At 41.9% G+C, this 24,512-nt stretch overlaps 1 protein-coding gene across 1 annotated transcript in view; it reads left to right on the top strand.

Annotated features, from left to right (window-relative positions):
• Positions 1-23,598, top strand: part of LOC136587483 (L-xylulose reductase-like) — a 34,660-nt gene extending 11,062 nt beyond the window's left edge. The window contains exons 3-8 of the mRNA XM_066586072.1: positions 6,930-7,084; positions 11,957-11,999; positions 12,098-12,197; positions 18,077-18,141; positions 20,284-20,401; positions 23,345-23,598. Of these exons, the coding sequence (XP_066442169.1) occupies positions 6,930-7,084; positions 11,957-11,999; positions 12,098-12,197; positions 18,077-18,141; positions 20,284-20,401; positions 23,345-23,448 (585 nt within the window). The 3' untranslated portion in view covers positions 23,449-23,598. The remainder of the gene's footprint in view (positions 1-6,929; positions 7,085-11,956; positions 12,000-12,097; positions 12,198-18,076; positions 18,142-20,283; positions 20,402-23,344) is intronic.
• Positions 23,599-24,512: the final 914 nt, after the last annotated feature.

The raw sequence follows: 24,512 nt of genomic DNA, 5'->3' as shown, positions 1-24,512 counted from the left end.
GTTAAATTTGCGGAAAAATAAATTAATTTCCTCCCAATTGGTACATCTCAAGGCAAATTCAAAATCTGAAATGTTACAAAATTCTGATATAAATGACACCTTTTGCAATAATTGTACTATCATGTCTTTTCTTTTAGTAATAATTTTATCTAAAATTAGACTTGAGAATGTATCTAACATGAGTCTCCATTCCCCTGAAAAGGTGTTATCATCGGGGAAGGCTGATCTAATGTTAACCCTTAAACCTCTGGGTGCAAAATTATTGACTTTATACAAATGTAGGAACATCCAGTCTAAAGTGTATCGCCATAGGGTTAACAGGTTCTTTTTCAGTTCATGTCCCCATATGCCTCTTATGCAGGGTTCTACATCCGGGAATGAACCCCATTCGAAATCTTCTGCATATGACTCAAAGAATGTCGGCAGGTGCGTTATTTTCAGATCCTTATGTCCTTATCTACCGCTGCGGCAAGAGAAAGTGTAAGTGTTGTGATAACATCACACAGGGGAGAAAATCAGTGTATTGTTTTAAAGAAAAAAAGCACATAAAAATTAATCAATTTTTAAACTGCTGCTCCAAATTTATAATATATCTGATTGAATGCCCATGTGGACTGCAGTACATAGGACGCACCACGAATTCTTTGAACATTAGGGCGAACCAGCACAGATTCAATATATCAACGGGTTACTCTAAGCACAGCGTTTCACGTCACTTCTCGGAGAAACACAACAAAAATCCCAAGGATATGAAAATAACACCATTAGAACATATCCACACTCTCTCGTTTGCACAATTGAGAACGAGAGAGATGTTCTGGATTTTTAGATTAAACACTCTAACTCCGTTAGAGAAATTCTAATATTTTTACCCGTCACTACCATTTTTTATATTTTTTATATCTTCTTATATATCTATGATACAGTTTTATTTCTCCTGTTTGTGGTAAAGTGTGATTTTTATATGTGTATTTATTGGCATTGGCCCATTTTTTAGATGTGGCTTTCACTAAATCTCTTCTGATTAATTTAATTATTATCCATGGTGTGCAAAATGTATTTTTAATTATAGACAAATATTCATAAGTTCTTATATAATTGCATATTACAATATTTCCTTATATTCCCTGTCCCAGTATTCTTATCCAAAATTGATTTGGATTTATTTAGATTGTTATGTTGCATTTTTCCCTCTGGAGGTTGGAGTTACCCCCGTTTTGCTAGGAGATCGAGAGTTACGCTTTCAACGTGCCTCCTTCTTCACATTTACGGAGTTTACGTTCATGATCAGCGTACATTTACGCTGGAACACCCTCTCCGCTATTCATCTATGACATCTTGATACCGCGCCAGAGCGACACGGCACGGAGGTGCGCGCCGAGCACCGGGAACTCCCACCTCCAGAGAGGTAAGATTTGCTATTTAAATGTGGTATTCTTAACTGTTATGTATACTTGATAAAGGCGTTTATAGAACGCTGAAACGCGTTGTAAGACTATTGCTGCAAGACCTTTACTTGCATGCAATTTTTGTATTTTTATTTTGGAATTAAATTTACGAATTGTATATTTAATTACTGTCTGCCACGACAGTTTATATTCATTCTTCCTCTAAGAGGAGCTCCAGCAGTAGCGCGGAAAGACTTTTTTATCTTTGAATCTACGAATCTGTATATACATATATACACTGTGGTAATCCTGGGCTATTATCTCACACAACTAGTCTCAGGAATAAAATTAGATGCCCCTCCTTTGGTCACTCCATTTGTTCAAGTGAGAGACTTAACATGGAGTCTAAGAGTGACCTTCCCTCTATATTACCACAATATACATATATATATACACTAACATCCACTTAAAATGGAGACACACTTCTCACCTAGGCTGGACTGTGTGGAGGGTGGAGCAAGACCTGTTCCTATTGTTCTTCCCTCCCATCTCCTTACATCACCTAGCTCCACCAGAAGCAAACAATAAAAAGTCCCACCTTGTCTTCATGTGCTGCACACCTCAGTTCCGCTAGCAAGTATACTCACAAGCTGTTGCCATCCAGCTACTTCTGGCTCTGACCAAACGCAAAACAATCCAATTGCAGGAATACAGCTTTTTGTGGAAAAACTTGCTTTTTATTTTCTTTTTGGTGCTTGAATAATACAGAGAACGCGTTTCGGTTATGAAACCTTGTTCACCTCTGACTAACAAATGCATTATGCAAACCTTAAAAAGGTTTAGTGAAAATAAGTGAATTAAAAACACATGTGCAATTAACCCATGGCAATCTATTACTTCAATTACCAGAGCTCGTTCCTCCTGCATGAACTTGCCCTGATTATTTTATGTATGCATGACATGCTGAATAGTATATAGGTATAAAATATTCATATATTAAGCGCTCCATTAAATACAATAAAGTATGGAATCAATACATCATTGTTATAGAAACTAAAGGAAAATAACCCTTCTGACAGCAACATCATCATATCAAAACACAAATTATTCGCATGGAATGATACTATCAGTACTATGTAGTAATCAGTAACGCTACACCATACACTTCCAGCATAATAAAATCATGCTGGAATCAATATGTGTTACTTGATGAGTAATATTTATTGCAACTAATAAATGTATAAAAGGTCCGTTTTATAATTCATTCCTTTAGGGAATCTTGTATTTAAATTTAATATCCAGAACGCTTCTCTTTTAAATACTTTATCCGGATTAATTGTTCCTTTCTTTTTATTTTCGACCTTTTCAATTCCAAAAAATAAGAAAGTATTTAGATTTCCTTTATGCTTATCACAAAAGTGTTTAACCGCACCTGAACTGTTCACATTACCCTTTTTGATGTTACGGATATGTTCATTGATTCGGGTTTTCAACTTTCGTGTAGTGCAACCTATGTAATTCAAATTACACTCTCTGCATTGAATCATATATACTACATTAATAGTGTTGCAGTTAATGTAATTATAAATTTTATACTCTTTATTATTGTCGCTGTCAGAAAAAGTTTTTCTCCTATCAGCTAAATGGCAAATAGTACATCTCGAATTGCCGCAGCGGAAAAAACCTTGAAATTTCATCCATTGCGGTTTTCCCTGATTGGAAGAAAAAGTAATAGGTGCTATCAGATCTCCCAAATTTTTACTCCTTTTTGCAACACATTTAATTCCCTCATTTAATATCTCATCAACAGTGTCATCTTGTCTTAGAACAGGCAAAAATTTGAAAAACATTTTTTTGATTTCATAAAAATTTCTGCTATACGCTGTGGAGAAGACCATTCCCTTACTAATATTTCCTCTTTTACTTATACACTTATCCTTAAGTAACTCTTCCCTACTGACGGTTTCTATTTTAGTGTATGCCTCATTCAATATTGGCTGTTTATAACCTCTTTGATACAGCCTGTTTTTGATGTCCATTTTTGCTGCATTAAATGAGACATCGTCAGAGCAAGACCTTTTTGCTCGTATGAGTTCCCCTACAGGAATAGCTTTAATAGTGTGTCTAGGATGACCACTGTTTGCATGTAGTATGGTGTTACCCGCTGTTATTTTTCTGTATAATTTGGTTTCTATTCCCTTGATACAGTCACCTCTTAGGGTTAAATCCAGAAATGGTACTTCCACGTCACTATGTGTTACAGTAAACTGTAAATTGACAGAATTATCATTGATATAATTTTCAAATTGACTAATTTGTTCGTGCACCCCATTTTGTTCCAGGCCTTTATTCCAGATAATTATTATATCGTCAATGTATCTTGCATACCACACCATGCGACCAACAAAGGGATTATTATGACTGAAAATAAAGGAATCTTCCCACCAACTCATAAAGAGATTGGCTATAACCGGAGAAAATTTAGATCCCATCGGGGCTCCAGAGATTTGTAAGAAAGATTGTTGATCAAAAGAAAAAAAATTATGCGTTAACAAAAATTCCGTAGATAACAAAATAAATTCCTTCAACTCATTGCTGTAGTTACTAAAATTCTGTAAGTGAAAACGTACTGCTTCTATGGCCGCATGGTGTGGTATACAAGAATACAGATCCTTGACATCACATAAGATCCAACACAGGTCATCATTCCATTTCATATGTTGCAATTTTTGTATTACATGCTTACTGTCCCTCAGAAAACCAGGGGTTCTAAATACTAACGGTTGCAGGGATCGGTCCACCCACGAGCTTAGGTGCTCACAGGGTGAGCCGATCCCTGCAACTATCGGTCGCAATGGAGGTGGAAATATTCCCTTATGAATTTTGGGAAGGCCATGGAATAAGGCCATAACTGGGTTTGAGGGAGACAAATATGAAATAATCTTGTCATCTAATATGCCAAACTCTTTTCCTATATGCAATAACTTGTCAAGTTCTTTTAAACACCCTTGTAGCGGATTAGTATCATTTTTTTTATAAATGTCAGTATTATTCAATATATTTTTGACAAGACTTGCATAGAGGTCAGAGTCTAACAAAACTATGTTACCTCCCTTATCAGATTTACGTATCACTAAGTTCTTATTCTCCATAAATTCCTTCAAACCGATTTTTTCTCTAGCAGTAAGATTATCTTTCTTCTTTTTTCTATGTGCGTTGGTTTCTTTGATTTTAAAAAGTTCTTTTTCTATGGCCAGTTGGAAGTCATCCATGTGTTTCGTTCTAGCACTTAAGGGGTAGAAGCTCGGGTTGGGGACGTGGAAATTGATTTTATTCACATTTTTTATATCAGCCAATCCGTTCAAGCCTGTGGTCTGGCTCAGCGTTTGGTCATTTTTGCTTCATTTCGTTTCTGGTTACCGGACAGTATACACCATATAACACAGTCTAACTCTCATACAGGCCCTTCCATTTATACACACACATAAAGACATAAACATTTGCATGTCAGTTACTACTTTTTAAGTGTCAGTACTTCCTCACTTGTCTAAAAGTGTCGGTACTTCCCAACCCAGCTTATTTCCCCCCGTCTCCACTTCTTCTCTTATACCTATAAGAGGCTCCCATCAGGGATTTTATCCCCTGAAAATTTTAGGCTTCCCTGGTACAATTTATACCATGCCTTCCAGAGATCGGCAAGAGGGTTTCATATTCTGTACACTGACCATGCAAAGTAACAAATAAAGACAATAACAGTTAAACACCCGCACAGCATATTCAGCCCACCATATGGATTCTTAAAAGCTTGAAGATTTATAAGAGGCACGCACTTCTTACCCCTCGGACAGGAAAGGAGCAGCCAAGAAGCACGGATAGATTGTGGCAAGATAAAGCCTTACCTTACTGCGCAGTTTTTGTAAATCCGTGGTTCCGAGTGGCTCCTTATCCCATCTGGGTCCGGGGGGGTTTGAGGTGCAGGTGGTCCTCTTGTTCCTTCAAGCCCCACGTTTTGGGCACCAATTAATGTTAGGGATAAATCCATGTTACGTTAATATGCTGTGGGGCTCCAAATCAGAGGTGGTTATGGCGGCCACCGTGAGAAAGCAATAGAGACAGGCATCACGTCCGTGTCTTAAAGCAATCTGAGTTTATTGTGTACATTGTCATTTCTTATACAAAAAATAGTAGGCGTATCAGTAGGCGTATCAGTAGGCTAGTGTTACAGAGGTTGAACTGCTTTACAGAGGTCGACCTGTTTTACTGGTAAATAATTGTGTCTTCTCTATAAACAATGCTTTATTTGTTTGTATGTAGACATCTTGTCTGGTACCCTGATTATCATCACAATCTACATTTTAATCACATGCCCTACCTAGACAGCAGTCAAGAACAAAGCATTCCATACAACCTTTTGATCAGTGTAACGAGATAAACAAGCTCTTGGAGACATGATGGACATTTAAGATTACACTTCTACTTAATGTAATTAAGTACTAACCTAAATGTACAAGCATTTATCAGAGAGTATACAATTTAGGCCTAAAGCCTCCGGAAACGTATATCAAAGATGGATGAAATGTATACATATATAAGTTTTCATGTTCATAACCCTCACAGAAGCAATGGACATCTACATAGTACAACCCACGCTGACACTGTGTAGGCACTTATATCTATAGTAGTGAACTCCAGCCAACGGCTCTGTGTGTTGGGGATTTGGGCTATATGTGGCTCCTAAGGTGGAGTCAGTTCTTCATACTGTTGTGCCCTAATTGCACCCTGGATGTCATAACATCACTGAAAATATGCACTATATTGAAAACCTTTTCATTAATGGGGTTATACCCATGTGACACAATCATATTTGTGATGTAAAGTATCTCTTGTAGAAAAGAAACACAAACCACAAGCGCATATAAAACATACTTATCAGCAAATAATAGTAATAAAATGGCATATTATATCAAGACACAAAGCACAATACAAATGTTCCGAATAGCGGATCCTCTGAATGTACATATTTTGGAGGAAGAGCACTGATTTAAAGTGGTGTATTTCTCTCAAGAAGTACCTTCACCTAAAGATTCATAGATTTTAGTGATCCTTAAAGCAAGAAACTTTGGTTCCCAGTGTGCCATGCTTATAAGTACTTGCCACAGATGCCCCCCACCCATCCCTCTCTTACTGCTTCTAGTCCTGGTGCCATGCCACACCAACTCACCACCATCCTCCATTTTGGTAATGGCACCACAAACCTAAAACGTCTTAAGAGTCAGCCTATCCAAGGACATGACTTACTGACATACTGAGGTACCACCACACTCTTGCATAGACTTGGCAACCACTTACTGATAAGGATCTTTTGTGTTATGGTAAAATAATGAGTAATGGCAGCCAGTCTTATTGTTCTACTGGTGGTCACCAGTCAGACAGTGGATCACAACTGACTATTTGGCCGCGCTAGTGTATGGCCTGTTGTTCTTATCATTAAGGATTCTTGATCCATTCAACCATTGCTTCACAAGATGACTTATTCTTTAGTGCCCTGGTGTGGAGATAGTATGTGTGGACCTGATGGACTGGCCTGCAACGGAAGCTGCCCTGAGCTCAATTGGACCTGTGGACCTTTTGGTGAACAATGCTGGAATTGCAGATCAGAAATCGTTTCTTGAGATTACACAAGATTCATTTGACAGGTATGTATTCTGCAATCTCATTATCTCTATGAGGGTCATGATGGCTATGTGTGTGTATTACTCATGCAGGGCACTTGCAGACACTTCTGCAATAATGTGCAACATTGAGTCCATTTCTTGGCCAACAAACAACTGCCCAGACATTGTTCAACTTTGTCTCATGGCATATCCAATATATCCCAGTTTATTAGTGAAATGTTATTGCTCTCATTAACCCTTTGCAATCCAATTTTGGATTCAGTGTTTCCTAGGGTTTTTTTTCTTTCTGCCATTATACAATGGCACCATCTGCTGGCTAGAGCCAGTACTGCGGTAGGGGACATGCTGGAGAGGCCTCCGACAACAGAGCATCCGGCAATATACAGTAAGAATACCCTGTTGGACGTCTTCCGACATCAGAGCTGTACAGCCTTCAATCAGAAAGTCTTCAAACATCAGACAGTGGATTGGAAAGGGTTAAGAGAAACAACACAGTCTTGTAAATGTGATGCCTTTTAATGGCTAACAAGAGTATAAAGAGTATCATCTATAAGATCTTTTTGTTTCTGTTATTGGGAGCAATACTATTTTCTTCTACTGGCTAACACAGACCGAGCATTAATCTATTAGTGAAATATTCCATAAAAGGGAACATTCTGTACAACCAGTATACTATACAAAGGTCTGCTGATCATTCCCAATATGTTGTAGTTCAAGACTGTTGGGTGTATAGAATAAGCATTGATTATGATTGTTAATCTTGTTTTCCCTTAGTCCTAATAGCAGCACAATGATAGGGTATTCTGCCCCTGGGGTTCTGGTAGGACAGATGCAATATTTAATTAAATCAAACAATAAATTAGCATAATTGCCCCCTTCCCCAACTTTCTATACAAACCCCCAGTGACTTGTGAAATTATAAAGAAATTGAAGAAGAAGAGATGAGCTTGTGCTACTATTATGACTAAGGGAAAACAAGAATAACAGTTATAATCTATGCTTCCCTTACATCCCACAGCAGCACAATGATGGGGGTCTAGTAAAATGCAAAACGGCATTCAGAACTGAGTGTCCAAAAAACGCTCCCTCCAAACAACATTAGTAGTCACCGTGGCAGAAAAGACTCCTAAATTATATATCCAACTCACCAAAAGGAACTTATTAAAATTCAAACTTTATTAAATGTACATTAAAATTTGTCGTGTAGACGTGCATTATTGATTCTGTGACCACGAGTCACTAGTTATGATAGAGATTAATCCGTCTTATTTATTCTAATAAGGGTGCTGCTATTCACTTCCTTATCACCTGTACCCAATATTAGTATAGGTAAGTAAATATTTTGTGTCTTCAGGGTACCATTCTATCTCATAGATCCATGTGTTTGGTTTAAACATAGATGTAATTCAGTTTGTTAGACCTAGCTCTATTCACAAACATTCCCTTGATCACATGCTTATGATGAAGTTGTTGTACAAACTCCGGGTTCCGCTGAGTCCCATCTGCCCCTAAGGTAGCCACTGCATGGGTGGAGCGTGCTCTAACAAAGGTTAATGGCTTTAACCCCTCAATTTAGCCCTTTATCTAGGCCATCCAATATATTGCTGATAGATACGCTAGCATAACCTAGCTCCTTTTTGTACCAGGTTACACCAGGTTCTGGTGTATGTCTTCTGTGTAGAGTCTGCTCTTAACTGTTGCAGCGTATTTACCACTGCCTTGAGTGAGTCTTCTAGATCACAATAAGAACTGATTAACCTCCAGGCTGTCTGATTCAATCTCCGCAAGTCCAGACAGAGCTGAGTGTCCTGAGGCACCACTTTCTGTCTCAAGAGGAACCTCTAATAACACCCTTGGCTCATAAGGATAAGCTGGGAGAACCAAGACCTTCTAAGCCAGAACGGCATGCTGGCAATTACCGTGGCTTGGTCATGAAAATTGGAGGGAGTATATAGGGGATGGACAGAGCAAGCCACCTGTGGATTTTGGGATCCAAAATATTACGAGAAGGGATCAAGGGTTTACTCTGCAAGTTGGTACCTCTTCTAAGGCACCCTTCGTAATGTAATCTAGGATGGCCTCTTCTAAGGCGAACTGTTTTCTCTGCCACCAGGCGAGTGGTTTGAATGAACCAGTTGTGGGAGTGCAGTACCAGAAGTGGTCACCAGGGGGCAGGAGAGCAGTTTCTGTAAGGTAATATTTGGAAAGAAAAGGGTCAGTTTCACCTGTTAATCAGAAGACACAAGTGTGGGAATGACTGAAATAGAGAAAAACCTGTGAATTGCTGAACTCGGTGGCCATTTTACACTGGGACCCAGTCTGAGAACCACCAATTGGACAGGGAAGGTCACTCCATAAAATGGCATCCTGCAGATATGATTTGATGGACATTATGTTAAGTTGTTAGGCCTATATGTTAAGGCCCATTTACACGCCAAGACAATCTTTCGAAAGATTGACAGTTTTAGCGATCGTTTTATATAAAGTGTTAATAGAAACTAATGTCCATTAACACTTTATTAGCTTCATTTGCGTGTAAAAGGGACTCCGGGAGCTGTTTGCAGAGCACAGCATGTGGTCTGAGCTCTGCACACAGCTCCATTGTTCTCGCACGGGCTGTTGGCTGAATTCAATGTAATCTCCGCTTCCTGTGCAGAACACAGAGTATGGTCCCTGTTATCTATCTCCTTTTGGAAATATTCACTGTGTGTATTCCTTAAAACGTAACTTTTAATACATAATATTTAAAAACTCGAGGTGCCTCGCTGACACAATATCACATACACAAATAGACATACAACACAAAAATAAGCTCAACAAAGAGCCAGTGGCCAGAAATACTATGAGAGCACCCTACTTTGAGAATTGACTCAAAGGCTAATCAAGCCTCCAGTCTACCATCCAGACTGGAGGTGCTGCTGCATATCTCTGTCTCTCCTATCCTACCATGGTGTGCAGCCATTGTATGATTAGGGAAGCCATTTTTCTATATTATTTTTACAAAGAATGCGACCAGAAGCGCAAGTGACACACTTCTGGTCCATGCCGAACCCAGCACTGGCACATCCCTTCTGGAGAACAATCCAACATGCCTTTTGACATGTTGTTTCCGCCATGATACTTCCAGTGCATGTGTACTAGTGCTGAACTGCTCCTAGCGCTAACACATCTGGACAGTCTCCCTGCACAGTGAATAGATGTGACCAGTAAGACCGCACCCCAATGGAGCAGGCCCCAAAATACATAGCAAACAGTAGTCACAAGGCGCTATTAGCTCTACCCTAGGCTGGGAGCATAAAGCTCCAATGTCGGACTAAAGACTTCAGCTACCAATGCTTTCCAAGATAAAGATTACGTAAAACAACTGCAGAAATCTCTGACAGCTGAAAACTAGGAACACTATCAACACTACAAACCGCTCCCAAGCAAGAGCAGCTGGAATGGCACAAGTGCTTTTCATCTCTCTACCTGCACAAGACAGAAAGAAAACTAGAGGTATGTTACCCCTACATGGGTAGTAGGGGGTGGGATCAATTATGTAAATTTATTTGATTTAATTAAATATTCCATCTGTCCTACCAGTCTACAAGGGCAGAATACCCCATCATTGTGCTGCTGTGGGACAAAAGGTTACTCCTCTTTTGTTTGTCATATGCACAGTAAATACCACCAACCCTACTGCTTACAGCCACACATTATGCAAAATTATAACTAGTGTTATAATGCTGTCATACAAAGCCTTAGCCAAGGTTACACTGTTATACAATTCATGGTCCATTTATTTACCCAAACCCTGATGGTCCAGTGATCTGATAATCTCTGGTGGTCTAATGAGGAAATGAAGAGCAGTGGGTTCCATTGGCTGCTGAGTTAGGCCTCATGTCCATGGGAAAAATCAGGCCAGCCGCGGATTCTTCATGCAGAATCCCGCAGCTGGTCCCTCCTTTCCCGCGGACATGAGGTCAAAAATAAGCATTACTTACCTGTCCAGACGCTGCGGATCTGCCCTCCGTCGCGGCCGGATCTTCTTCCTTTGGCCCGGCGGATGTGCCCGGCACGCCGGCAGCGGGCTGCGCGCACGCGCCGTGCCCCCTTTTTTTTTCTTTTGAACTCCTGCTCTCTTGTGCTCCCGCGTCGGAGAGAAGGAATTCAACTGCGGGTGTGCCGCAGATCCGGACAGTTTCCGTAGGCTTTAATAGAAGCCTGCGCGAGCTATCCCCGCGGGAGACCCGCACTAAAATGGAACATGTTGTGGGCGTTTTCCCGCACACACAATCCGCGGCACACAGTTTACTCAGGCCAGCATATAAAATGCCAGTCTAAGTAAATATGCCTCTGTTGGCTTTATATGAGTATCAATTATACCTGGTGGTATAGTATGCTGTACATATTATATAAGTCCCATATTTTCAGGTGATTATGCTTAGATGTCAGTGCCAAATGGTACTGACTTTGTGGTTTAAATGACAACACAAACTATACCAACTACTAAAAATTGATGACCTCAATAATCTAATGTGTTGGACTAACTGTCATACCATTATCAGTGCTATGTGGGGGCAAAAAATGGGGTCCCTTCAAAGCCACCATAATAATGACTATAATGAATGGCCATGGGCGCTAGCAGCCATGTGGCTCTGGGAGCAGGAGCAGAGATCTAGAGTTGTCATCCACTGGGCATGCCAAGTACTACAAAGCAAGAACTAAATCATACTTGAGCCAAATTATTCATCAGGGGGCAGGAAGGTGCCCATATTTAGAAATAACAGTAGGAAACTACTGGAGTTTCACTTTAAGAAGTACTATGTCTATACTAAGTATAAACTTGTGGCTTCCTTAATCCTGTAGGCTTCATTCTCAAGGTCAACTACATAATATGTCTTGTCTTATTAGGTGTTTTGCCATTAATGTAAGAGCAGTCATCGCTGTATCACAGGTAAAACACACCTATAACAGGTCATGAACCAGAATATTACTTTGTATGGTTGACAATAAACAGGTAATTTCTAATAATCATATTGTCTCTGCCATCAGATGGTGGTCCGTCAGATGATTGAGCGGGGTGTGCCAGGTTCCATCGTCAATGTCTCCAGCCAAATATCGAGATCAGCACTGAAGAATTTTGGTGTCTACTGTAAGCACTGTAGTATAACCTACTCCTTATAATGCTCTAGGCACTAAGCCTGATTATGCCCCTATTAAAGGCTGGGACTCTATACCGCCATCATACTGTAACTAAGTTAACACTGACCTATCGTGATTAAATAATACCACCAATAATATTATACGGTGACTAAGATGGAAAAAAAGAAACATAACAGAACTGAAACAAACGGGAAACCTTTCTGTTTTTTTAAACCCATTGAAATCAATGAAGGGAAAACCAAATTAATTATTTCAGGTTTTTTTCTGTTTCTCGGCTGCATAAATGGAACAGAATAACTGAAATCGCTAATACTAGTGTGAACAGAGCCTAACAGTGGCCCCTCTGTGCCTCTGACACTTGACAAGTAACAGTGGTCCTTCTATGCTCCTACTCCCCTCTCCAAGTAACTGTGCTCCTGTCCCCATCCCCATGTAACAGTGGTCCCTCTGTATCCTTGACCCCTCCTCCTCAAGTATCAGTGTTCGCTCTGTGTCCTTGACCCCTCCTCTTCAAGTAAAAGGGGTCTCTCTGTGTGTTTGCTCCTCCTCAATAACAGTGGTCCTTCTGTGTTCTTGACCCCTCCTCCTCAAGTAACAGTGGTCCCTTTGTGTCCTTGACCCTCCTCATCAAGAAACACTGGTCCTTTTGTGTCCTTTACCCTCCTTCTCAAGTAACAGTGGTCCTTCTATATCCTTGACCCCTCCTCAAGGAACAGTGGTCCTTCTGTGTACTTGACCCCTGCTCCTCAAGTAACAGTGGTCACTCTGTGTCCTTGACCCTCCTCCTCAAATAGCAAAGGTCCTTCTGTGTCCTTGACCCTCCTCTTCAAGTAACAGTGTTCTTTCTGTGTTCTTGACCCCTCCTCCTTAAGTAAAAGTGGTCCCTTTGTGTCCTTGACCCTCCTCATCAAGTAACACTGGTCCTTCTGTGTCCTTGAACCTCCTTCTCAAGTAAAAGTGGTCTTTCTGTGTCCTTGACCCTCTTCCTCAAGTAGCAGTGGTCCTTCAGTGTACTTGACCCCTCCTCCTCAAGTAACAGTGGTCCTTCTGTGTCCTTGACCTTCCTCCTTAAGTAACAGTGGTCCTTCTGTGTCCTTGAACCCTCCTCCGCAAGTAACAGTGGCCCTTCCGTGTCCTTGACCCTCCTTCTCAAGTAAGAATGGTCTTTCTGCATCCTTGACTCTCCTCCTCAAGTAACAGTGGTGCTTCTGTGTACTTGACTCCTCCTCCTCAAGTAACTGTGGTCCATCTGTGTCCTTGCCCATCCTCCTCAAGCAACAGTGGTCCCTCTGCATTCTTGTCCCCTCTTCCTCAAGTAACTGTGGTCCCTCTGAGTCCTTGGCCCCTCCTCCTCAAGTAACTGTGGTCCCTCTGTATCCTTGTCCCCTCCTCCTCAAGTAACTGTGGTCCCTCTGTGTCCTTGGCCTTTCTTTCTCAAGTAACTGTGGTCCCTCTGTGCCACTGAACCCCTCCCCAAGTAAGGAAGCATTCAAACAGCCTTATTTAATAAGCTATGTGATTGTGATTAGGGGTTCCGTAACACAGGTAGAAAACAGCGCTGTCAAGGAATCCCCAAATGCTAATGAATGGAGCCATCCACTTGTATTGCGAATTTTACAAGGTTTACATTAGTTTCTGTTTTATTTGGAGGACAGAATAGCGCAGTTTACTATAATAAAATAGAAATGAATGGAAACATAAAAACCAACACCAAGGAGGTGTCCGTATCACAGTACAATTGGATGGCTCCATTCCTGTCTGTAATTGGATTATTTCACAGCGCTGTTTTCTGCAGATGTCAGGGAACCCTCAGAATCATATAGTGTATTAAATAACATATAAATGTTCCCTAATGGTGGTCCCTCTGTGTCTCCAGCCTGACCACTTCCACAAATAATGGTGGCCGCTTTGTTGCAAACTTGACTGGCTAATACTTTTGACCAAATATCCTAATTATTTTTTCCTACCTTTTAACCCCCTCCCTGCCAGACTTGCAAGGTAACTACTGGCGGAGGGAGAGTGAGGGGATAGGGTGGTCGAGGCCACATTGACAGCACAGATGTTACCTTATACTCATCCCTGCTTCTGTCATCAGCATGGGCTGGAAGACGTACGGGCGGGTGCTGCAGCAGTGAAGCACGGAGAATCCAGTGTGCATCCGGGACCCTCCTCCGGTTTTCTCTACTTCTGCTTTTTGTGCATCCCTGTAGCAGCGTCCACCCACCCATCCATGCTGATGACAGAAGCAGGGATTACTGTGCTGTACGTGTAGTTGTAAACTCCCTGCTCACCCCCTCCACCGGTAGTTTTGCTAGGAAGTTCGGCTGGAAGGGGTTAAAACATATGAAAAAATAATAATTTGAAGTAGCTGTCCTGGAGCCTCCACCAGGAGCAGCCACCCTTGGCACTGGACCTCCAGTGCCTAGGGGTAAATAGGGCCCTGTATTGTGCCAACATATTCTGCAGCATTTTATAAATCAGAAGGTACAGAACAGACATGTAAAACAATTTGAACGACAGTCGTGAGGGTCCCGCTCGCAAGAGTTTGCAAACTACAAAGAAATATGAACAACAAGAGATAAAAGGTTTTTTTTAAATACATTAAGACAGCCATCTTTTATATAAATAGGGTAGTATACGTAAAGTCTCATGCCAGTATATGTACAGATCAAAGGCGTAACTTGAAGCTTCTGGGCCCCAATGCAAAACCTGTAAGAGGACCCCCAACTGTAATGCTTTATTCATAGTACTGGGCTCCCTATACAGAGAAGAGAGGCCTTATGGGTCCCCTAAGGTTCCTGGGCCCGGGTACAACCGCATCCCCTATAGTTATGCCAGTGATACAGATATAAAGTGCAGTAGAGTGTATGGGGTGTGCGGAATACAGTATCATTAAAGGGGTCAAGTTCTGAGAGGAAATGTAAAAGGAGGGTAAATTGAGAAGTGTTAGATTAGAGAATGTGATAGACCTTCCAAAAGAGATGTGTTTTTAGGACACGCTTAAAACTGTATATGTTGGGCAGTAACGTGACTGTCAGTGGTAACGCATTTCAGAGAACAGGTGCAGCTCGGTAAAACTCTTGGAGATGGGATTGAGATGTTCGGATTAAGCAGGAACTTAGTTTAAGGTCATTAGCAAAAAAGAGAACATTGGTAGGGTGACAGGTAGAGATGAAGGAGGAGATATAGTGAGGTGCAGCACTGTGGAGAGCTTTGTGGATGAGAGTAATGAGTTTGAATTGTGTTTTTTAGTGGATGGGCAACTGATGTAGTGACTAGCACAGGGTGGAGGCATCAGTGTAGTGACTGGCACAGGGTGGAGGCATGAGTGCAGTGGCTGGCACAGGGTGGGGGCATCATTGTAGTGACTGGTACTGGGTGAAGGCATCAGTGCAGTGATTTGCACAGGTTGGAGGCATCAGTGCAGTGATTTGCACAGGTTGGAGGCATCAGTGCAGTGATTTGCACAGGTTGGAGGCATCAGTGCAGTGGCTGGCACAGGGTGTGAGCATAAGTGCAGTGACTGGATACTTGGCTACTGCATTCAGGAAGGATTGGGGAGGGGAGACATTAGCAAGGGAAAAAACAATTATCTGCAAGTTGCAGTAATCAAGTCAGTAATGGATCGGGACAACAATAGGAATTTTTGATGTATACACTGTAAAATGTTAATGCAAAAATCAATAATTGCCATACAATATGCTTTTGGGGTCCAAATTCAATGTAAGAGGTAAGCTGAGCTCAGGATATTAACAATAAACCACACAGCATGAGATGTGAACCAAAGTAATCTGTTTATTGATTGATAGGCCTAAGGTTTTATAGGGGCACGTCATCTAATTACAATAATTCTAATCTATAATAATTCATTTATTACCATTGGTCAAAGAAACATAAACATGCAAGATAAGGAATTTAACATCTAAGACCTCATGCCCACGGCCGTGACGGACTCCACCGGCGGAATATCGCACCGGAGTCCCACACGGCGCTCCCCAAAGACCTCATATTCACCTCCCCAGATCTGCCTTGTGTGTCCCGCCTGCCGAGCTAGCACGCATGCACAGTACTGCGCGTGACGTGCCGGCAGTGCCGGATGACACGGCCGGCAGTGGGCGGGGACGCGTAATCATGCGATACGTCCACTGTGCTAACTGTGCTTACCGTTTTTCTGCGCCAATTAGAACATGGCGCTTTTTTTTTTTTACGCTGCGGAATTCCGCTGTAGAATTCCGCAGAGTGAACGTTATAGCTGTAGCATAACGCCGCGGATTTCTGCCACGTGAAACGCGGCAGAAATTCGGCCGTGGGCATTAGCCTTTAATTGCTGAAGGAAAAGCAGCACAGACGCAGTGGAATCCTACAGAATTAACTTCTCCAAAATGTACTTTAATTATAAACAATTTTAGAGAAAGACAGGAGAACAGGGCACAATGACCCGAGACATTCAATCTAGGGCCTTGGAATGTTCTAATTATCGAGGTCCTTTCTTATTCTTCAATACATTTTAGCTAATGTTGTTAAAGGAAAAGTACAAAACAATTGACACAGAAGATGGCTACTTGCTCACAAAATGGCTGCGCAGAGGATAGAACATGGAGTTATATTCATTTTACTAACAATAAAAAAATAATGCATTCTGGAGATATTAAGGTGTAGATAAAATGAGCATGCAAGCCATTGCATATAGGGAGTTACGAAAAGACTGGAGTTAAATATGACCCCAAGACAGTAAATCTGCTACTTAGGAGATATGGTTGTACCCTAGACTGAAATGAAAATATCAGTTTTCAGTAGGTTAGTAGATGGCGAAAACACAAGTTAAGTTTTTGAAAACTTTGGTTTCAGGTAGAGAGCGAACATGATGGGTGCAAAATGTGGATTGTAAGAGGTTGAAAAGAGAGTTATCCGAGATATAATTGGTTAGGTGAGGGCAAGTGTTCCAGAAGTTTAGTGATGAAGTGGAGATTAAAGATTGGTTTGTCCCAATGTTTTGTCAAATCATGTCCTATGAGGAACGGTTAAAGGATCTGGGAATGTTTAGCTTGCAAAAAAGAAAGCTGAGAGGAGACTTAATAGCTGTCTACAAATATCTGAGGGGCCGTCACAGTGCAGAGGGATCAGCCCTATTCTCATTTGTACAAGGAAAGACTACAAGAAGTGGGATGAAACTGAAAGGGAGGAGACACAGATTAGATATTAGACAATGAGGGGGATCAATGAGTGGAACAGGTTGCCACAAGAGGTGGTGAGGTCTCCTTCAATGGAAGTCTTCAGAGGCTGGACAGACATCTGTCTGGGATGATTTAGTGACTCCTGCACTGAGCAGGGGGTTGGACCCGATGACCCTGGAGGTCCCTTCCAACTCTGCCATTCTAAGATTCTATTACTTCTGTTGTGTTAAATGCTATGAGTGAACCAGAGAAAGTACTGGAGGGTAGGGGATCAAAACTATTCGGGGGTTGGAAGATTATTTCTTGACGGATGTCTATTTTTTCCTTTGAAATATGTAACAAAATCTTCAGCCCCGAGATTCGTGGTAGGCGGCTGTGCTTTAGAGCTAAAAAGCGAGGGGAAAGTATCTTCAGTCGTTCGGCATTAGTGGATAGTGAGATGAAGGTGGCTGAAATGGCTTATTTGGCAAGGTGAATGGCATAGTTTTAAGTTCTGAGCATAAACATCTAATGGAGGACATGCGTGGCAATCTATCCATTCAATCTGTGCCTAGTTACAGCTGTCATCTCACCAGATAAATTGGGGGTCCAAAAGTTACGTCATGTGCTGTGGATATGCCATAAATGTCTTTAATAAAGTCTAACTACTGGGTGCAGTTATCATCTCTGATTACATCCGCTTTCCGGTTTACAGGTGCCAGTAAAGCAGCTCTGGACATGCTAACTAAAGTTATGGCGCTTGAACTGGGACCCCAAAAGGTAACTTTGCAGTGCAATAATAATTAAGCAGATGATGTAATCTAATGATACATTGACCATAATGTCATACCTCACCTGGAGACTATGAAGTTCCCCTTTCCATGCGCCGTGATTTAAAAGGCTGTGCAGCCTTAATTAGTTTCAGATGTGTTGATTTTCCTGCGCAATTGCCCAGGTACCTTTGGTGCGCAAATGTGCACAAAAATAAAGCATGTTGCGGCTTCTTTTTTAGGCGCACAAAATGCACATGGCAAAAGCAAAAGTGAGAATGATCCCATTGAAAACAATAGAAAGGAAGTCAGGGAGAGCGCCAAACACTTTTCAAATGTGAGTTGGTAACTTCTATTCACTCACCTGGCGCCAGACATGACACCCTAGGGTGGACATGTCAGCACCTAGTATCCAAGCAGGCATATAGCATTTTTCTTTTTTGCTATCACAAAAAATCCACCGAATTATAATGCAATGGAGAGCTGCAGGTACTACCCAGAAAAATCCGAACCTCCTAAGAGATCGGATCGCACAGAAATGAAGATAACGAGAAAAAAAGGGTTCCTGCGCTACTTTGTATGGAGCAAAAACCAATTCTTCTTTTTAAAAAAGAATTCGCAGCGGTCAGTGATAATTCATAATAAAAAACATTTATTAAGTATAGTAAATTAAGGTCAAAGCCTTATATAAAATAAGTAAAACAAGTAGATGAATACTTGCAACGTGAAATATGCGACGCGTTTCGACGTACTAGACGTCTTTCTCAAGCAACGTCTTTCTTTGCTTGAGAAAGACGTCTAGTACGTCGAAACGCGTCGCATATTTCACGTTGCAAGTATTCATCTACTTGTTTTACTTATTTTATATAAGGCTTTGACCTTAATTTACTATACTTAATAAATGTTTTTTATTATGAATTATCACTGACCGCTGCGAATTCTTTTTTAAAAAGAAGAATTGGTTTTTGCTCCATACAAAGTAGCGCAGGAACCCTTTTTTTCTCGTTATCTTCATTGAAAACAATAGGTTGTATTCTATCCAAAAAAAAAGGAATTGTGTTAGCCCTAAGGCTACACGCGGGCAAGCTCTGTTCTCCATACCCCGCTCGGAGCGCCCAGCTGTATAACAGCCGGGCGCTCTGTGCAGAGAACAGCTAGATGCAGAAGACAAGCGGGGACACTCCGCTTGTCTTCTGAATCCTCTGCTCAGAGTACTCGGCTGTATGACAGCCGGGCGCTCCCTGTGGGGAACAGCTGAATGCAGAGAACAAGCGCCCCCCGCTTGTTCTCTGCATCCTCCACTCGGAGCGCTCGGCTGTATGACACCCAGGCGCTCCCAGCGCGGAACAGCTGGATGCAGAGAACATCCTCCGCTTGTCTTCTGCATCCTCTGCTCGGAGCGCTCGGCTGTATGACAGGCGGGGGCTCCCGCTTGTCTTCTGCATCCTCCACTCGGAGCGCTCGGCTGTATGACACCCAGGCGCTCCCAGCGGGGAACAGCTGGATGCAGAGAACAAGCTCCGGAGTGCAAGGTGATTGCTCAACGTTTGAGCAATCATCTTGTGCTGTAAATGACACAACAATTATCGCTCAAAAGACATCTTTTGAGCGATAATCGTGTCTAAATGGACCTTAAGATGGTATAGTAGTACTTGGACATACCAGAGTTCCCAAATAATTTAGCGTGGTAGCTCAAAAAGTGGACATACATTATAAGCCCTATACAATTACCAGGGGCAACATTATGAAGGCCATATACAGTACATTTTTTTTTACTACAGTCCATAAGTAACAGTCATAAAAAAAACCTGCAGTGTGAAGAAGCCCTGACACGGGCAACCGAAAATCGCTACACTCGTGTGAAAGAGCCCTAAGGCTGCTATTACATGCCAGTGTTTCTCCTCTGCAAATGCTGATTGTGGCTGGAACCTGGCCTCGTCATTGATTGAACTGATGCATGCAGGTGCTGGCCACAATCAGTGTTGGTCCGCTGGCATCTTGCTGGGCAGAACTGCTGCCTTGTGATAGCATCCTAAAACTTTTCATAAAGTGATTACATAATAGGGACGATTTGCTACTGCTAATTACATCATGTCCGTTAACATTTTATGATAGAGTTTAAGTTAACCCTTTATGAAATCATATTTTTCAGATCCGTGTTAACAGCGTCAACCCTACCATCGTCCTGACTAAAATGGGACACGAGAACTGGGATGACCCTGAGAAGGCTGCAGATTTTATAAGTCATATTCCTTTGGGGCGTTTTGCTGGTGTGTATATCTTTTAACCCCTTAGTTACCAAGCCTGTTTACGCCTTAGTGACGGAGCCAAATTTTGGAAATCTGATATGTATCACTTTGACATAGAATAACTCCGTAAAGGTTGTGCATATCCAAGTGATTCTGATATCGTTTTTTCACCACATGTTGTACTTCATTTAGGTGGTAAAAATAGTCCAATAGAATGTGTATATATTTATTAAAAGCGCCAAAATTGGGAAAATTTTGAAAAAATTATCATTTTTTCACATTTTCAATTGCAATATCTCAAATATATGTAAACTAACTGTACACATTTTTGATAAGATATATATTTTCATCTGTTTACTTTATTCTGGCGCACATTTGAAAAACTTTCAATTTTTTTTAACCATTTAGGAGACGTGTAAATTTAACCTTGATTATCAACATTTTGAGGAACACTTTGTTTTCCTGCACCAAGCCAAGATTATAAAGGCTCATAGGTGTCAGAATGATAGATACCCCTGCAAATGACACCATTTTAAAAACTACACCCCTTAATATATTCACTGAGGGGTGTCATGAGTAGTTTTACCTTACAGTTTTTTTTTAGGAATTAATGCAATTTAGAAGAGAAAAAATAAAATTTCATATTTTTGCAAATATGTCATTTTAAAGACATATTTCTTTTCTATAGTTTACATAAAAATTTGGATTTACACCCCAAAATGGATACCCCTGTTTGTGCTGTGTTCAGAAGCATACCCACTGTGGCCCTAATCTTCTGTCTGTATGCACAACGGGGCCCAAACTGAAAGGAGCAACCAGTGGCTTTCAGAACAGAAATTTTACTTGAAGGTGATTTAAGCCCCATAGCACAATTGTAGAGCACATGAGCAGCCAAAACGATAGAGAATCCCCACAAATTGCCCCAGTTTGAAAACCAGACCCCTTGACGAATTCATCTAGTGGTGTACTGCATATTTTTACCCCACAGCTTATTAATTATTTTAAGGAAAGCGGTAGGAAAAAATTACGATTTTTATTTTTTTGGCAATTGTGTCAATTAAAAATAGTTTTTTTGTACAGCATACAGATAAATGTAGACTTTTACCCCAAAATGGATCCCCCTGTTTGTCCCTTGTTCAGAGACATACCCATTGTGGCCCTAATCTATTTACAGGACACATGGCTAGGCCTGTAATGGAGGGAACACCAGTTGGATTTCAGGTCACAACTGAATAAATTCCAGGCCCCATTGCCTTCTTGTAGAGCCATTGAGTGGCCAAAACGACAAAGAACCCAAACAAATGACTCCATTTTAACAAATTGAACCCCTTAACGAATTCATCAAGTGGTGTACTGCTTATTTTGACCCCACAGTATTTGAATTAATCAAGGCAAAGCAGAAGGAAAAAATTACGATTTTCATTTTTTTTTGGCAATTGTGTCAATTTAAAAACAGTTTTTTTGTACAGCATACATATGGATGAAGACTTTCACCCCAAAATGGATCCCCCTGTTTGCCCTGTGTTCAGAAACATACCCATTGTAGCCCCAATCTACTTACAGGACGCATGGCAAGGCCTATAATGGAAGGAACACCAATTGGATTTCCGGTCACAACTGAATAAATTCCAGGCCCCATTGCTCACTTGTGCGGAAAAAAATTGACTACCTAAAAATAATCCCACACACACTCCGCGCCCTTTTTGGCGTTCCCTTAATCTTAGATAAAATTAATAATGTAAACTGTGTGGTATGTCTGAAGACAGCTGTAATTATGGGGGCCTGGTAGGGATGGACACATGGAGCAATTAAACCGGGTATCCCCCCCCCCCCTCCTCTCATGTATTTTGGGGGGTATTTAGTGACCTCAGCGGCAGGAATGGGGTGTAAAAAGTGGCGCGCTGTGAGGCTTCGTAAGCTTGCGGTAGTGCGGCGGTCTCACACAGAAGGTGCTTAACAAGCTGCTCCTGGAACTGCAGGAAAGCGAGCGTTCCCGGGGCTTCTTATAAATTACGTATTACAGGTAGCGATCTAAATAATGACGGGCTCACACGGCCGGATGTGGTATCTGCTTGCGGAGGCCCGCAGCGGATCCCAGCTGTGAGCCTGGCTGTGACCCTGTGTACGGCCGCATAATGTACTGTGCATAACTGCCTACTCACACAGGCGGTCATGCGCAGTACTTTTCTTTTTTGTTTGCATTTCCCGCATAGTCGCTTAGTGATGACGCGGGTACCCACAGCCCGTACACAATGTAGTTACGTATGGGTTGCGGGTATATCCGCTACCATGGAGTACAATAGGCTCTATGCTGCGGATATCTGTGGTAAAATAGAACCTGCTGCGTTCTCTTTTCTGCGAGTGGCTTACGTAATTCCAACGTTAATGTGAGCGAAATAGTGTAATCCAATGCATTTGATTGATCCGCGTATTACCACGGATCAGACACATGTGGAATTTACAATTTCTATCGGGTTGTGTGAGACCGGCCTAATTGTAGATGGCTACCTTTTTATCACATGCCCAGGGACCACTCAACTAGGCCGTTCTCGATGACTGTTAGTAGCCGGGAGCAAGGAGATTTTAAATTTTCCAGGAGATGAAACTTTAACTTTTCAAACTTTTTATTTTTACTTTTTTTAACTTTCCATGATCACTGTTATCCGATGGATAACATACAGCGGTCCACGGTCACATCTCCTTGCACACGGCCATCTTTGATAGCTGGGTACAGGCAGATTTTAAATTTGCTGGGCTCTCCGGCTTTCTGCACGACGTAATCACTATCTCTTACATGTGGGGCATACTTCAGTTAAGACATTCTTTGATGTACATGTACGCAATTTTACAGGAAGGGGTTAAGTATAGAATTTCTCTAGTAACTAATTCTTGTTAAAGCACCTTCTTTGGACCCCTGCTTTATTTGCCTCCACCTGTTACAACTTTCCTTTTTTATTCCCCCAGAGGTTGATGATGTCACAAATAGCATTCTTTTCCTGCTCAGCGACAAGAGCGCCATGACCACCGGATCCTGCCTCTTTGTGGATGGAGGGTACTTAACCTCCTAAACGCCAAACAGAAAAGACATTGTGTGCTTCCAGCATTGTACTGCCTGGCATTTGTGAGACGGTTTGCCAGACGTTGTGCCACTGTCCGTGTTGTTTCTAGTTTGCAGCTCACCTAGCTAATCTTTTTAATAAAGTTTTTTGCTAATTTTATGAAGCCAAGGATGGTTTCATGTCTGCGTCAGAGAAAGTTATTTTCGGGCTCAAATAAACAACTAATTTGAAAACCCAAGGACATACTTAGGCTTCTTTCACGTGAGCGCATATTGGCCAGTGTTTTCATGGCCGTCCGATATGCGCTGTGATCTGAGGCATTGGATTCCAATACATCAGATCACATGGGCATATTACTGAGACGTAAAAGCGCCCGGCAAGGCCAATATAGCGCCCGGCGTTTTTACGTAGGGCCCAAAAAAAAGTCCTGTAACTTTTTTTTGGGCCGGAATATGCCTGCCGCTGCATGGGCTCCTATGTGAGCCCATAGCAGTGGCCGTAGGTGGTAGTTTAGCAGCGTGGCTGCTAAACTCCCTCCCTCTGCTCTCCTCCTCCCCTTGCAGGCTCACCTCTTGTTTCCTCCCCGGTCGTTCTATACAATGGAAGGGGGCGGGGGCGGAGCTAAGCGCCGCCCCGTCTCCTCCCATTGATGGCTATGAACAAGGGGTGGGACATGGGCGGAGCTAAGCTACAGCCCTCTCCTCGCCCCTTGTCCATAGCCATCAATGCGAGGAGGCGGGGCAGGCTGCCACTTAGCTCCACCTCGCCCCATCCCATTGCAAAGAACAAGTGGGGAGGAGACGAGAGGTGAGCCTGCGATGGGAAGATAGGGGAAATGGGCGACGGCACGGTGAGCTCGGTGCATATGCACTGGACCCCATGCCGTGAGAATGGGCGCACAAAAGTTAGATTTGTGCGCCCGTTCACGAGCTTCTATGTCCCAGATGGAGGCGTATATTGGTCGACTCGTCTAAAAGAAGTCTTAGGAAAGCAAATCTTTAATCTTTCACTAACAAGTTAATTTCCTGCACTATCAGTGGAATACGGCAGATCACCCTACTGCTAATGGGTCC

Source organism: Eleutherodactylus coqui, chromosome 13 (assembly GCF_035609145.1).
Source record: "Eleutherodactylus coqui strain aEleCoq1 chromosome 13, aEleCoq1.hap1, whole genome shotgun sequence".
In the NCBI taxonomy this organism is placed as follows: Eukaryota; Metazoa; Chordata; class Amphibia; order Anura; family Eleutherodactylidae; genus Eleutherodactylus; species Eleutherodactylus coqui.
The sequence above is the reverse complement of the archived record's forward strand: the minus strand, read 5'-3'. Positions and strand labels throughout refer to the sequence as shown.